The sequence below is a fragment of the Nicotiana sylvestris genome, chromosome 2, assembly GCF_000393655.2.
Source record: "Nicotiana sylvestris chromosome 2, ASM39365v2, whole genome shotgun sequence".
NCBI classification, from domain to species: Eukaryota; Viridiplantae; Streptophyta; class Magnoliopsida; order Solanales; family Solanaceae; genus Nicotiana; species Nicotiana sylvestris.
In genome coordinates, this window is record NC_091058.1 from 28,795,380 (window position 1) to 28,811,903 (window position 16,524).

Genomic DNA, 16,524 nt, shown 5'->3' on the forward strand with positions numbered 1-16,524 from the left:
TCAAATAAAATGTGTACTCGTGGATCTAGGTAGCTCGGCCAATATTATCAGGTCAAGGGTAATAGAGCAGTTCGGACTGCTTGACCAAATCATGCCCGCCACTCGAGTCCTCAACGGATTCAACATGGCGAGTGAAACAACAAAAGGAGAAATCACCCTCCCAGTCAACGTGGCCGGCACAACCCAGAATGTCAAATTCCATGTCATCGAAGGAGACATGAGGTACAACGCCTTGTTCGGGAGGACATGAATACACTACATGAGAGCAGTACCATCCACCCTCCACCAAATGATGAAATTCCCGACAAAGGATGGAATTAAAACCGTCTACGGGGAACAACATGCGGCAAGAGAAATGTTTGTGGTGCACGATGTGGCGCCAGCACCAATACCTCCACTCGCAAAGGGGCCAAAGGGTAATCAAACTACATCTTTGGTTAAGCCCTATTAAACAAAGAAGAGGACCGTACCACATCCTCATCACAAGCGAGTAGAACATATCGGACCTCGAAATGTCACCGGCACATCCCACACTAAGTTATAACCTTCTCCCTTTTCATTTTATATTTCACACTAACTCTTATACAGGCGCCTGACCGAAGTAGTCAAAGCGCTAACCCAGCCCGAAGACCTTAAGGTTTTAAATCATCCGTTGCACTCTTTTCCTTCGACCGAGTTTTTGTCCCGAAAAGGGTTCTACCAGCAAGGTTTTTAATGAGGAAACATCTGCATACTACCTAAGGAAGACTCGACAAGTATTCAAGACTTCTTTTGCAAACAACCACGAACACTGATGAGCATCCCCCCGAAAGGTCATCCACTCAGAAAATCCAAGAAACGCCAAATGGGGTTCCAATAGGAAAATGATGTACCGGGCCAAATGGTCGAACGAACCGTGCCCGTATAGCCGGACCCCTGACAGCAAAAACATGTATACTTGTACCAAGTAATCAAAGAATATCTTTTATCAAAGCATCTCACGCTCCAAAAGAAACTCGACATCTTTGCGAAAATGACTTCTTTGACAAAAACATCTCGAGCACTCGGGGACTGGCGTTAACAATTCAACATCTGAACGACCCCCGGGTCGGGACTCCAAACTCATAAGCCCTCAAGTGAGGCAACATGAAAAACACGAAACATCTCCAAGGCTGAAAGTGTCCCGAACAGTCGGGGACTGGCATCAAAATCTCAAAAATCGCACGACCTCGGGGTCGGAATCTCCGAAATCGTAAGCCCTCAATGAGGCAATACCAAGTTTACGAGTAATGACTCGGGGACTATCGCCAATCACCATCCATTAAAAAAACCGAGGCCATAAGACCCCAAGCGGGTAGACTCGGTCTCGTAAGACCTACATAAGGCAGCAACAGTATCTATAAGACCTCAAGCAAGGCATGAACCATACTTGTACCAAGTATCTAAAAATTGTAAGACCTCAAAGGCATGAAAATTTTCTAAGACCTTACTAAAGGCATAAACCTGATCTCATAGTTAAGGCTATATATCGAACTTGTAAGACCCCCAAAAGGCATACCCTTGATATAGATGTTGAAACTACTCCACTCGGGATCAAAAATGGCTCCGGCCAAGCATAAATGACTACGATCATACAGTTGTACCAGCCATACTAACGCGACTCGGGGACGCCCGACCGTCTCTACAAAATCACATGCCTTCAATTACTTCGAAGCTACTTCGAAAAGAACCGGTTAAATAGACTACCCACGATATAGGCAAAAGAGCTTCGACCATGTCAGCTCCAAATCACAAGTTTTGAGATACTCAGCCTCCGAGCCAAACCTCCCGAAGTGCTCGATTATCTCCACATATTGACTTGTAATCAAGGTTTTTATCGAACCGTCGAAGAGTCAGGCAAAAATTATTTCAAAAAGTCCTTAACGAGGAAAAATAAAGCCAATAAAAGGTGGCTTTGACCCAAGGCGTAAGAGCCATTGTCGCCAGCCCGCATAAAAGGCCGCATCGGCCCAAGGCGTAAGAGCCATTGTCGCCAGCCCACACAAATCTGAAAACTTGAGGGTCGAATGAGCTCAAGTCGAAACCCGACTTGGAGACTGAACCCAAAATAGTTAACTAAATATGCCTAAGGGCAAGGCATAAGAGCCCTTGTCGCCAGCCCACACAAATTCGAAAATTTGAGGGTCGAATGAGCTCAAGTCGAAACATGACTTGGAGACTGAACCCAAAATAGTTAACTAAATATGCCTAAGGGCAAGGCATTGTCGCCAGGCCACATAAGAGGTCGATTCGACCCAAGGCGTAAAAGGTCGAATTGGCCAAGTACATAAAAGGCTATGAGCCAGCCCAATGAGCCTCAGGGCCACACGTAAAAGGTCGAATTGGCCAAGTACATAAAAGGCTATGGGCCAGCCTAATGAGCCTCAGGGCCCTATCACAAATCTAAGGATTCCCATCGACCCAAAGACCAGTTCACATGGCCAAATTCAAGACAAAGAGAGATACGAAAGAAGTAAAGCTGCAAGGTTTTCTTTTATACACATATACAAAAGAACAAAATCTCCATCTGCAAACATACTTTGAAAATGATGTATACAGACGGCAAAATCTACGCCCTCTTGGGGGGGTACGGCCTAACAGACTCATCTTCTCTTTCTTCGGTGTCAGACAGAAGTAACCGAGCATCAAGCTCGTTCGACCTCGTTCGCGCCAACTCTTCCGAGAGGACAAAACCCCTAACACGAATCTCCTCGAGAATCTTTCTTCGAGACTTGCAATGAGCATATTCTCTAATCCTCTCTTCGCGATCGAGGATCCTTCTCAGCTCAGCTTGAGCATCGGTAGCGTCCTTTAAATAGATCGCCATATTCTGGTTAGCATTAGTTTGGCTCAGTACGGCTTCAACCCGGGCATCAATGATCTCAGCCCTGACCTTCGAAAGCTCGGACTCAAGCTTCGTAATCATATCTATTTGAACCGAAACGTTATCGCAAGCTAAGCGAAGTTGAGCCTCAAAAGTGGGAACTTTAGCCAGAGCACCCTTCCCCTCTAAAGCCTGAGCCTCCGCCTGAGCTTTTAGCTCATCATGCTCATACTTGGCTCGGCCAGCTTCATCCCGAAGGTGCTCTAGGGCCTCCATCTTTTTCTGCAACTGCAATAAACGAAGCATTAGCCTCAGAAGCTAGAAGGCAGAATGCACGCTCACCCAGGACAGAAAATTACCTGCTCCTTTAAGTAGCTCTCATAATTCAAGCTCTGACTCACCTCATACCGCAAGTGTACCAACTCATCTTCCTTTTCATCGCAAAGGAGCCTAAGGGATCTCACCTCATCTAGAGCTTTCCGCAGCCTAGCTTCGCGACGAAGCAACCCGGACTTAAGCTTGTCGAAGGCCTGCAAAAGAAAACCCAATAATGAAGGGAAGGCGCGAAGCTCGAAAGGCATGTGCAGAAACTAACCACGAAGTGAAGCCATTGGGTTTTCTCGAAGGACGAGCACACATCTTCCAACCTAGCTCCCTCAGCTCTGAAAGGGTCGACTCCGGTCGAGGCACGGTCGCTCGGTGTATGTGACCCCAGGTTTTGAGTATCCCTCAAAGTACTTTCAACGGAAAAAGAAGACGACAACAACAGAAAAACCACCTTTCCAAAGTCAAGAACCACAAGCACGGTAGGCCCCGACAATGATTCCACTCTGAAGCCCCGGTCCGGCTTCGCCTTGCCTCGAGCGCCATCGCCCTGTAGAGGCATCTCTCGCTTATTGTTGTCGTTCTTTAGCCTAGAAGCTAGCAATCCTTCCCCATCTCCAAAGGGGCGCGGCCTCGCCTCGGAATGCTCTTCGTTGCCTAAAACAACAAGATTAATACGTAGAAAGGGAAAAATTGAAGGAAGGGAAAGGAAAAAATAACACAACATGCACCATGATGTTTTGCTTCCCATATGCCCCAGGACAAAGCTCGCCACTTGCGCTCATCACAAGTCGAGTAGGTCGCCAACCTCCGAACCCAATCCGGTAGATCAAGAACCTCGCCCGACGCCCATGAAGCCGCTGCAGAAAAAGAAAAGAAGGCGCAGTTACGAAACCAGCATTCACCATAAACAGAACTGAGAAGGCACAGAATGTACCACTTACGTGTATAGATCCATTCCTCAGGGAATGGCATAAGCTCCATGGGTATAATGTCAGCGGTCCGGATTCGGACGAATCGACTCATCCACTTCCGATCTCCATCTTCCTCATCATCAACAACGAGGGGCGTGGTGGACCGGCATCGCAAGGTTAGCAGACCTCGATGGTGAAAGGGCCGGTACAACCTAATAAGTAGGGGTGTTCATGGTTCGGTTTGGATCGGTTTTTTCCTAAAAAGAAACCAAACCAAGTAAGTCGATTTTTCAAATATTAGAACCAAACCAAACCAATTAAGTCGGTTTTTCTCGATTTGGTTTATGTCAGTTTTTTGGTTTTTTCGGTTATTTGTCAGTTTTTCTTAAATATAAGACATACACTACCAAATACCTATTTCGGCGACCACATTTTTAATGTAACACTATCAAATCAATTGCCCTTTAAGAAATCTATTATTTACCAAAATATATTGATGATAATTGAATCAAATAGTGATGAATAATTTAAGGACTCAATTAAAAATATGTTATTTTTAACACGAAATGGATTCTTACACTAAACAAAAGAAAACTACCAATCAAACTAGAATGTAAAGGTAAAGAACTATATTAAAAGTGCAAACTATTAACATTTACCATAAATTTTTTGAAACTTTTTATAACAATATACATATATATAGGTGTAATAATAAATTTGAAATAGTTATTCCTATAGTCGGTTTGGTTCGGTTTTTTTCTGATTAAAACCAAAACCAAACCAAATTTGATTGGTTTTTAAAATTCAAAACCAAAACCAAACCAAACCAAAAAGTATCGGTTTTTTTGGTCGGTTGGTTCAGTTTTTCGGATTTTTATGAACACCCCTACTAATAAGATGACTGAGTGTCAGTTCAAGCCCCGCTTTCTCCGCAAAAATCTCATCATCAACAATATTCGCCAAAATGATGGGTGGATCTGCACCAGGTAACCCGATACTTTAAACAAAAGTCGAATACAACCCTATCAAGGGGGCCCAGTGTGAAAGGATACGTGTACACATTCAAGAATCCATCGGCACGAGCCGTGATGCCCTCATCCGGGGAAAGTATCTGTAACACTACTTCCTCCCCCCATCTGCAGTCTTTTCTCACCAACCCAAGATGATCTTCTCCTATCAAATAAGTTATCTTCAAGGTATACTCTCGCTGGTCCTAAATTTCGGAGGCAGAGTTCTCCCCTCTCTGCCGGACAGACACCAATGCGGCAATCATGTCTATGGCAAAATTAGAGAACTAAAGTAGGAATTTGTGCAAGTACGTACGTACTAAAGTAATGAAAGGCTTAACGCAGAAAAAGAAGGGTAATTACTTAAAATAGTGGTATCTCTAAAAGAGCAGAAACAACCCTATATATGGAAAAAACGGCGACGATCCGCCTGCCTCAAAAGCTGATTAAAAACACTGACTGATATCACCAAATCGCCTCAATAACTTTGCAGTCATATCGTACATTAGGCGACGCCATGTAATGTATTAGGAAAGGAAATTCCCGTATCACCGCAAGTCCCGAGGTGGTACCCGACCTCGAGGACCTCCATCAAAAGGGAAGTTAGGCTCTAAGAAGCCAACGGTATCACCGCATGTCCCAAGGTGGTACCCGACCTCGAGGACCTGCATCAAAGAGAGGTTGGGCTCCAAGAAGCCAACGACATCATCGCAAGTCCCGAGGTGGTACCCGACCTCGAGGACCTCCAACAAGGAGAAGTTAAGCTCTAAGAAACCAACGGCATCACCACAAGTCCTGAGGTGGTACCCGACCTCGAGGACCTTCATTAGAGAGAGGTTGGGCTCCAAGAAGCCAACGACATCATCGCAAGTCCCAAGGTGGTACCCGACCTCGAAGACCTCCAGCAAGGAGAAGTTAAGCTCTAAGAAGCCAATGGCATCATCGCCAGTCCCGAGGTGGTACCCGACCTCAAAGATCTCCATCAAAAAAAAGTTAGGCTCCAGGAAGCCAATAACATGATTACAAGTCTCGAGGTGGTACCCGACCTCGAGGACCTCCGTTAAAAAGGAGTTAGGCTCCAAAGAAATAAGCATTTAAACTCCACCCAGATGGGCTTGATCACGGGGTACCATCTAAATTCGAGTAAAACCTCGTTCGAGATCTATCTACAACGCCTTAAGGCTATCTACGCTAAGTCCAAAGCAGGTTTCCACGTGGCCTGGGTTTGAACGAACCCTCACTCGGGGACTGCTCTCCAAAGCTTAAAGGTAGTCCTTATCCTCAGACCTCCGAGCAAATCTCCCCTCAAAGATTATCGCTGGATATAAATGGTAAATCCCGATCTCAAGGCTCGAAGCATTACTTTCAGTCAACTCGAAGTAAGGGTCCCGATGACCCAAGTTTATCGGCCCAATCCAGGCTTGGTCCAAGGAATGGCAAAAAGGTTCCACGGGGAGCCGTATTAATCAATCGAAGGTTAGGAAAAATGCTCACACCTGGGCTCGATATTGGCAACAGCCGATAGAATTGTGCATTCAGAGTCTCCGTAAACATAAATAAAAGGGAATATAGCAAGCATCGAAGACAAAATTGAAGAAATATCTTTGTATTCATAAAAATTTGATTACAGAAGCCCATGAGGTCCTTACACAGAAACAAAGAAGAGAAAAGGTATACATATAGTAAAAGCCTAGAGCCTAGCCTACTCTTAAAGGTGTATCCTCGGCAGCAACATCTTCGAGCACCATTTCCTCGGGCATGCATCCTCGGGCGCAATATCTTCTACCGCCACCTCCTCTGGGGTTTCATCTCGGTCCTTTAGAATAATATCTTCGAGAGCGAAGATGAAGAAGAGTAAAGTGGGAAGATGAAGAAGAGGAAAGTGATGCAGAAGAAGCAGAAAAAAGAGACATAGCCTGCCAAAGCCAGAGGTAGAGGATTTGGAGAGCATCAACCCTACATGCACGGCTGCTCCAAGTCCGCCTTATGGGACATTGTACCATGCAAGTTTAGCGGCCAGTTGTGCCATTTTATCCCTTGGAAAACCAAGGGAATGAAGTGCCACACCAGGCCAGGGTAGGAGAGTGAGCAGCGGTATATAGTCTGAACACTCTCCCGAGTAGCGGTGTAGAGTCCAAATGTCCTCCTAAGTTGGAAGAAGTCGGCCCCCTATCTCATTACCTCGAACCATTGATGACAGCAGTAACAACCGTAACAACAACAACAAGACAGTATAATCTCGCTCAGCAAGGGAAAGCCCAGGAAAAAGGCCATAGCGTGGCTGATGAGAATGCCGTCATGTAACCTTAAGGCCATAGACCCCAAATATGGTGGGAAGCAATGGAGGAGGATAGTGAGAAGAAAGGGATGGAAAGATGTTAAAAGGCACTTGGATAAAAAGATAGTACCGGAAGGCCCCCATTTATAGAGGGTGATAGTATGGCCGACAACGCCATCAATGCCTTTGAAAGACGGATCGGCATGCGCAATCAATACGTTATTGAAAACTGAATCGATGGCAATACTGTCGCTTTGAAGAATGGGGATCGGCAGCGCATTGAATAACACTGAAAAGACAAGTCCATGGGATGTCTCGGTTATCGTGAAGGCTTACGTCATAAGTATGATATCATCAATATGACATCATCAGGGGAAGTCCGAAGAGTTGGATGTCAAAATCGTTTCTTATCGCCCCTCTCTAAGAAATGCGGGGATTATCTGTATACGGTGAAATCGGAGGGTCCAATTCCTCGCCATCGAAACACCTTAGAGGATCATCTCGGAGGCTCGAGTCTACAAGGCTACGGTCGAGTTTCCTCTCTCGAGGTTCGTCGATGCTCGACCTGGGGACAATGTTGACCATGACTATGATAGAAATGGGGAGTTCCCAAGGCACACGGCTAGGGCTGACAAAGTCTAGTAAGTTACTCTATACCTGAATCAGGGCGCCATCTAGCTGTCCCATCTCCATATCTGTATAATTAATGCATCTTGTACTATGTTGGGATTCCCCTCATATATAAAGGGGATCCTTATCATTTTAGAGACCTTTGTTGCTTCAATTGCTCCACACGAAATATACAAGAACATTCTCTCTGCTCTCTAACACATTCTCTTGATATTATTGCTTCCATTTATTATCTTCATTATTGTTCATCATTTATTGCTTATCATTGGCCATAAAGAGCCTTCATTGATTTTATTATAATTGTTAGTCATACTCCGATCACCTTCGATAGCTCACAGTCGAGCTCCGGAATCGACCTCGAGACCCTCGAATCGACAAGCTCGAGGCCTCGATTGTTAACCTATCGGTTTGGTTATCACCTTACTTTTTACTAGCTCTTATCTCGTTTCTAAGTCTCACACATAGCTTCATCTACTTAACAACTAGCATAAAAATAGATCACGTATTTTTAGAGTTTCATAATCAAATTTAATTGTTATTACCATTTTCACAGTAAACAAACTCTTAAATTCTTATTATTATATCCTTCACACATTCTCTCCAACTTTTATCTTTGTTTCGTGTGTTCCACATTTCCAGTTTTTCAAGATCCTTGGGAATATTCTGAAATTTTAAGGCCAGATTCATATAGGTGTTCGAACGTGAACTTTTTCTTTCAATTAGATCTAGAAAAAAATACTTCCCACGTCCATAAGTGACTTTTTTATCATTGACATACCCCTTAAGAAAGTAGTAACTCTTAGAGGAAAAAAAGATATATTTACTAAAAAATATTTAATTAAAATTTGCATATTATTCCGTTGACACATTAGAATATATAAATAAGGACAAGTTTTGAAGAAAAAAAATTAATTTCTTTTTAATTAGGTAAAAGAATATTTATTTTGGACAAAAATAAAAAGGCTAAAAGGATTATGTACAGGAGGGAGTAAGAAATATGCATTTAGAATCCCTTGGGAAGAAAAGTTTACCCATTTACATTATCGTTCTCTAGGGTTTAATTTTCTTCTTATTAATTAAATCAATTAATAATATCATATTTTAATACGAGAGGTCCTCCCTATAATTGGTCCTTAAATATAGTAAGCCAATTATTTACATGTATTTCTTTATCTGGCATTATTTACTTATTAGTCATATAAAAAAAGAATATTTTTTTACATTTAAAAATAAATTTAACTTCACTTTTAATTTTACCCTTAATATCCTCCTTTTACGTTACACTTTAAGATCATAATTTTTCTAAAAAAATACTTCTTCTAGCAGGAAGTAGTCTAGAAGCATAATTTGTTATATTTATTTATGGAAAAATGACATTATATATCCGTTGAAAATATATATATATTCTGTATGTTATATGTAAAAATTATATAAATTTTATATACTTTTTCGACTATCAAATATAAATAGTTTCTAGCATGGACTAAAAGTGATAATACCGTTCTAGTTATTAGGAGTGTTTTGGAAAACCAAATAATGAAGGCAAGCGCGGCTGCTTGTTTGACCTAAGACAAAGAAGGAAGCAAAACGTGGTCGTTTTGGTAGAAGTGATGTAAGATGGCCGAATATTCCCATATTGTTACCGAAATGGCTGAGTCAAAGAAACCGCCTCTTTCCTTTTGCCTTCCGCGTATCCAGCATGCTTTATATTATTACTAGAAACTATTACTCCCTTCATATAAATTTGCAGCAGAATTAGAATATTATTTTATAGCAGCAAAACACTTGCTTTTATGATCTCTCAGACCCCATCTTCTTACATTAAAAAAGATTTTGCATGTGGAGGTGTGAGAACTGTGACCAGACTTTCTTGCTGCTCAAGGTTTTGTGTATAAAAATATAGAATAAAAGGGTGGCTCTTTTTATTCTTTGTTTCAAAAGCTTACTGTTAAACTCCAGATATCCTGGACAGCTGCTCAACAAATCTGTGCTTTCTTCTTCATCATTAAACTCCCAAAGGTAATTTTTTTTTTCCCCTTCTTCTGATTTTCAGGTATTTCTCTGTATTTTTATGCTGGATTTTGATTGTATCATGTGTTAGCAGTAGTACTTTCATTAGTTTTGAACCATATGTTGTACCACTCTGAGTTTTCTGAACACATTTAATTAATATTTAGTCCAGTCAGTTATATTATGAAAATGATAGCCACAATAACAAAAATGGGATTTCTTTCCTTTGTTTTCCTTGGTGTCCAGATTTCTTTCCTTTTTCTTCTTCTTTTGGTTTAGTTTGATATTTTGGCTTGTGTATGTACCAAATAGCCCGGCCCCCAATCACCCTCCACCAAAAGAAAGACAAGTGGCGGCAGGGTTTAGGCCTTAGGGTTCATGCTGAGCACAGATCAGGAGATTCTTGATCTATATATAGCTCAAAATGTGCTTTGGCATATGCCATTAGGCCCTTTACTAAGCCAAAATATTTCAGTTTGGTCATGAAGCCAGATTTTTCCAAGGCTATATAAGAAAACAATCAACTCATTTCCTTGTATGATACTTAACTCCCACATGTCCTGCTCGTCCTATACAATTTAAAAAATAAATCTCGAGTCTAACTCAATGTGCTAGTGATTACATTTTCTTCTATTGCTAGACATTTTCTGTCATTCCAAATTCAACTTAAGTATGTAATGTCCAGAAATTTAGTCCAATGGGATTTTGCTGATAGTTTGGAACATTGTGTCAGCAAATAGCTTACTCTGAGGTCTGTCTGTACTAAGGAATTGCAAAACCTTATGGCATTTTTAACGTATACAACATTTATTCTTAATTTATATTTACACACACATACACACACACACACATATATATATATATATATATATATATATATATATATATATATATATATATATATATATATATATAGTGGCGAAGCCAGGAAATTCAATAAGGGTGTTCAAATTTTGAACACCCTTTGCTAGTGGGCTATCCAAGGGCGTTCAAAGTCTGTTTTTAATCAATAACAAGTAATATTTTACCTTATATGTAGGATAATTTTTCGGCGACCCTTCAACCAAAGTAGCTTCGCCCCTGTATATATATATATATTAAATTTTATGCTAAATTATGTGTAGCACCGCCTGATAGGCTGGTGTTGTCAATCTTTCTTTTTTCTGTGATGCAGCCAATCTTTTCTTCAGTCTGATTTTGTCAATCTATGTCTTGAAATTTCTTTTCTTTGTTTGTGTATAATAACTGAAACCATCTTTTCGATGATGCAAGCTATTTTTATGTAGAACTATATATTTTATGGAAAACAAGATTGGACTTAGTATCATATGAGAGATTAATGTTGTTTACCTTACTTTATAGATTCTTGCATTGTTAGTGATTACATTTCTTCCATTGCTAGACATGTTCTGTCATTCCAATTCAAATTAAGTATGTAATATTCAGAAATTTAATCCAATGAGGTTTTGCTGATAGTTTGGAACATTGTGTCAGCAAATAGTTTACTCTGAGGTCTGTACTAAGGAATTGCAAAACCTGTAATGGCATCAGACTTTATACCTGACATCAAGTTGTTTTCTACTTGTAAGTAGCATTAGTTTTGGATTTCACAACACACATTAAGAATGGTGAATTCATATGCAATTTGTTACATGTAAATATAAGTAAAGCTATTGAGAAAATGAAGTTCAAATTGGCAGAGCTGAAAAGTCTGGTTCCACTCTTCATTTTCTTGTCTTTTCCTCCATCTTAAAGCAAGCAGAAGCGACCAGATTCTTGTAAAATATGCTACCAATTTTAGAGTTTGGCACTTACTAACCATGTTTTTCTAGAGAACTGAGATTGTAGTAAATGCCATTAAGAATCATGGCATATTCTATTTGTAGATACAGGTATTTTATATCTGGATTCCTTCTAAGAATTTTACAGAACTGTTCGCATTGAAACTGCCACCAGAAACAAGTGCAATGTTGTCCTGTCTGTTTCTGCTCTGGTAATCCTAAGAATCATATTTCTCTAGCTTTTGTCATGCCCTTGACTGATATTCATAACTTCAAAGTTCATAGTCTTTAATTCTTCACACTTCTGGGGTTTTCTTCTATATAAGTGTCTTCGAGCTTTCAATTGAGAGCTCAAAAAACTCACATATACCTTCTTCCCTTTTCCAGTGTGATTCTTAAAGGTTGCATACCAAAGAATATCAGCTGTGGTAAGTCGTGCACTGGACATGGCATTGGTAAGGGCTGCAAGGAGTAGCTTAAGGCGCTCCGGAGGTGCAGTTGGAATCTATGCTAGTGAAAGAAATAAATTCTGTGAAGGCATTTCATCATTGAATCATCCCGCGCCTATTTCTGAAAATGCTGTAGCAGGTTTCAATTCATCATGCATTCTAAGCATACAGAGGATAAATGAAATAAGGCTTGGGAAAAGAGGAGTGAAGTTTACCCCTCAATATCAGTTTTCACATGCACAAGCTCAAGTGGTTGAGGATTCTGATTCAGAGCATGAAAGCTCAAAGTATCCTAGCCTTGAAGCAACAAAACCGGGCGAAAAGCCTAGAGTAGTTGTTCTTGGTTCTGGTTGGGCTGCTTGCAGGTTCCTTAAAGGGCTAGACACTAAGTTATATGATGTGGTTTGTATATCACCAAGAAATCACATGGTCTTTACCCCTTTGCTTGCATCTACTTGTGTTGGAACATTGGAATTTCGATCAGTTGCTGAACCAGTTAGTCAGATACAGAAAGCATTGGCTAAGGATCCAAATTCATATTTCTTCTTAGCATCCTGCTCTGGTGTTGACACTGATAAACATGAAGTGAGTGACAAGCTCTTCTTTTCCTCACTTCCATGATATAAGTCTCAGTTTTATAATATAAATCCTCCGTTTGCTCCAATCAAATATTATGGGAAAATATAACGGTTTTGTAAATTTTATCAGGTGTACTGTGAGACTGTTGGCGATGAAGGAGTCTCTCATGAGCCTTATCGATTTAAAGTTGCATATGACAAGCTTGTAATTGCTTCTGGAGCTGATCCCTTGACCTTTGGAATAAAGGGGGTAAGGGAAAATGCCTTTTTCCTTCGTGAAGTATATCATGCCCAAGAAATCAGGAAGAAGCTTCTTTTGAACTTGATGCTCTCAGAAAATCCAGGTGATTTGATTCCCCAATGTTCCATATTCGTATACTCTTGCCGTGCCATACTTCTTTGGAAGCTCTCTAGGATAATATATGACATCAAGGTTTGAAGAAAATGCAGTATAATTTTTTACGTGTAAAATTACAGGCATTTCAGAAGAAGAGAAAGAGCGCTTGTTGCACTGTGTTGTTGTTGGAGGTGGCCCTACAGGGGTTGAATTCAGTGGGGAACTAAGTGATTTTATCATGAGAGATGTACGTCAACGTTATGCTCATGTCAAAAACTACATTCGTGTAACCCTCATTGAGGTAAATATATCAATCCAGCTGTGTAGGGTAACCTAAATCGGATAGGAAATGGAATTATGCTGAGTATGGTTTACTAACACCTTTCCTTGGACAGGCTAATGAGATCTTGTCTTCATTTGATGTTGGATTGCGCCAATATGCCACAAAGCATTTGACTAAGGTATTGAATCACTCAATTGCTTTCCTTGAGTCAAGAAATAAGTTACTTCAGTGTATTTCGAATTATGAATGATTGCAAAACTTCATATATATCAGGTTGGTGTCCGCCTTGTTCGAGGTGTTGTCAAAGAAGTACATCCAAATAAAATAGTTCTCAGTGATGGAAGTGATGTCCCATATGGCCTTCTCGTTTGGTCTACTGGAGTTGGTCCTTCTGAATTTGTTAGATCACTAAATGTTCCTAAATCTCCTGGTGGAAGGTAAAGAATCTTAATATTTCTCCAACAACTTGGCAAATTGGTTCCCTTTCGTGTACCCAACCAACTAATCTTAAGACATGTTACAGGGTTGGAGTCGATGAATGGTTGCGGGTTCCTTCTGTAGAAGATGTGTTTGCACTGGGAGATTGTGCTGGTTTTCTTGAACACACTGGAAAGCCGGTGCTTCCGGCCCTTGCTCAGGTCAGTAAAGTTTCCTGATACGTCATTGACTTCTCCGGGCACATTGTTTATGCATCTGCCCGCATTTTTCCTGCCTCATTCCTTTCTCCTATAGCGAATTACATGTTTCTTCCATCTTGGTGCTACTTAAATTTACATGAATGAGTGCAAGAATTAAGTGATCTTGGTAAAGCACTATGTTTTCTTGAACTTTGGCTTTGGAGTATAAAACTTTTCTGAATGCAATAATATTTTATAGGTTGCTGAAAGGCAAGGGAAGTACCTTGTTGGATTGTTCAACAACATTGGGAAACAAAATGGAGGCAAAGCTCTCTCTGCCAAAGAAATCTCTCTAGGAGATCCATTTGTCTACAGGCATCTTGGAAGCATGGCATCCGTGGGGCGTTACAAAGCTCTCGTTGATCTCCGCCAATCTAAGGTACACTTATCATCTCCATTACTCTTCCCTCAAGCCTAAAGTGTATTTGCTGGTAGGTTATGACACATAGTCGTCAGAGGCATCTACGACGAATTCTATGGATTCAACTAAACCCTTTGTACTTATAGCTTGAACTAAATTTCCATATGCCCAAAAAGAAGTTAATGCGTGCATATAAGATATCACTCATTTTGGACTTACTGATAATAAATCCTGGATTTACCTCAATGTCTGTATCAATCAAGAAAGAGCTTGTTTACCTTTGCTTCTTGTAGATTAGACTATATATGTTCTCATCTTCGTTTTTGTTTGTCAGGATGAAAAAGGCATCTCATTAGCAGGCTTTGTGAGCTGGTTTATTTGGCGCTCTGCATATCTGACTCGAGTTATCAGCTGGAGGAACAGGATATATGTGGCTATGAACTGGGCAACAACGTTAGTCTTTGGCAGAGACAATACTAGGATTGGATAAAACTAGCACTTGTTGCAGGATTCATGTTTCCAATCCACTTTTTGAACACTTGATAACCTACCTAAGTGTGTCAAGTGTGAGCATCTTTGAAGCTCCAAAATGCTAAATACAGATAGAAGAGATCAAATACGGGAATAAGAAGCAAGATCGCCTTTGTTTCTTTAATCATTTTGTGTATACACTTTACTGCTGATTCATGGGATATCGAATTACTAATCCTAATGTATACTTTATAAGCATAAGCCCCTTAAGTTTTACTCATTTCCCTTACATTAAGCATAATTAGTACTATGTGATTTTACAAAAGATTAAGTGAACAACATCTCAAGTTACTATTTTATTCCCAAAGTATGAGCTTGTGTGTTGTGCCCGAATAAACACTTCGATGTAGTATTAGTTATCGCCGTCTGATTCATTTACAAGATCCTTTTAGAGGATAAAAAGTTTTTAAAAAAATTATGACGAAGTATCAGCAACTTTATTCTCTCCTTGTAATGATACATTGATCTCGTGAATAGTGGAGGTGGAGAACAAAGGTGGAAGGTGTTATGATAAAAATCAAAATACGGTGGATGTCTACTCTTCCTTCATGATGTTTCTCTCAAATGGTTAATGACATATTCAATGACATATTTTCTATGTTCAATGACATATTTTCTTCATTTTTCATGCTTATATAAAGGCTTTGTAATATATAGGAAAATACACACAATTGAAGAAGAAAATCTCTTCCTTCTCTCTATCTCTATTTCTTGTTCATGTTTTACTAAATTGCTTTTATTTCATAACACGTTATCAGCACGAGTCTCTAACTAATTGTATATATATATCTACAAAAAAATTCTACATCCGGAAAGATTACAATTAGAAGCCATACATATCATCACATGGTTAAATGTAAAGAGAAACTACATATGGTAAGTAACGAAATGTAAGAAGGTATGATTATCTTATACTTGTCATTCCTTTAAAATCTCATATGCACACAACTTCGTACTACACCTGTATTGCATAAGCACATATTAATATTACATCTTTTATATCACATGAATGGAATAAAATTTTCGAAGTTCTATATGTGAAAATCATAGTAGCAGTTAATTGTTGATATGATGCATGTCATGGTAACCAAGGATATTTTATATAAATTGTCCTATGCATATTTATGTGTTAACTATCTTCAATCTGTCCTGCCGCTTTAAACATTTTCTTTTACTTGGATGAATATTTTTTTCCTTTTGGATTTTTACACTTGCATATAGTACCAAAAAAAGGAATAAAAAATAAAATAAAATTGGTCATACTGATTAAAAGCATAAATCATCTTGAAGAAAACAAGAAATACTTCACATCTTTATCTAGGTTGATTAATTACTTCTTTGAAGTTTGGAAAACAAACCAGCTATTGAGAAAGTATACTTCATAATTTATGGTCGTATCATTTGAAAGCAAACAATGATTAGTATGACTACTAGAAGAGGTATTTTTGAGTATCCATGACCTACTTGATGCTTGCTACTGACTTACCATTTTTAAGTATTTTATATGAATGATGCACAAGCT

The 16,524-nt window shown here is 39.8% G+C and overlaps 1 protein-coding gene across 1 annotated transcript; it reads left to right on the forward strand.

Annotated features, from left to right (window-relative positions):
- The first annotated feature begins 9,671 nt into the window (after positions 1-9,671).
- LOC104222631 (internal alternative NAD(P)H-ubiquinone oxidoreductase A2, mitochondrial-like) lies at positions 9,672-15,309 on the forward strand. Its single transcript, XM_009773873.2, has 9 exons — positions 9,672-10,014; positions 12,174-12,820; positions 12,944-13,157; positions 13,291-13,451; positions 13,546-13,611; positions 13,707-13,870; positions 13,957-14,071; positions 14,310-14,489; positions 14,806-15,309. The coding sequence occupies exons 2-9, from the start codon at positions 12,233-12,235 to the stop codon at positions 14,959-14,961; spliced, it is 1,644 nt and encodes a 547-aa protein (XP_009772175.1). The 5' UTR covers positions 9,672-10,014; positions 12,174-12,232; the 3' UTR covers positions 14,962-15,309.
- The last annotated feature ends 1,215 nt before the right edge of the window (positions 15,310-16,524 follow it).

Excerpts from the sequence above, each read along its gene's own strand:
- LOC104222631 (XM_009773873.2), top strand. The coding sequence starts at position 12,233 with ATGGCATTGGTAAGGGCTGCAAGGAGTAGCTTAAGGCGCTCCGGAGGT. Across the intron at positions 13,871-13,956 it reads CCTAAATCTCCTGGTGGAAG|GGTTGGAGTCGATGAATGGT; the intron begins GTAAAGAATCTT and ends GACATGTTACAG. Across the intron at positions 14,072-14,309 it reads TGCTTCCGGCCCTTGCTCAG|GTTGCTGAAAGGCAAGGGAA; the intron begins GTCAGTAAAGTT and ends AATATTTTATAG.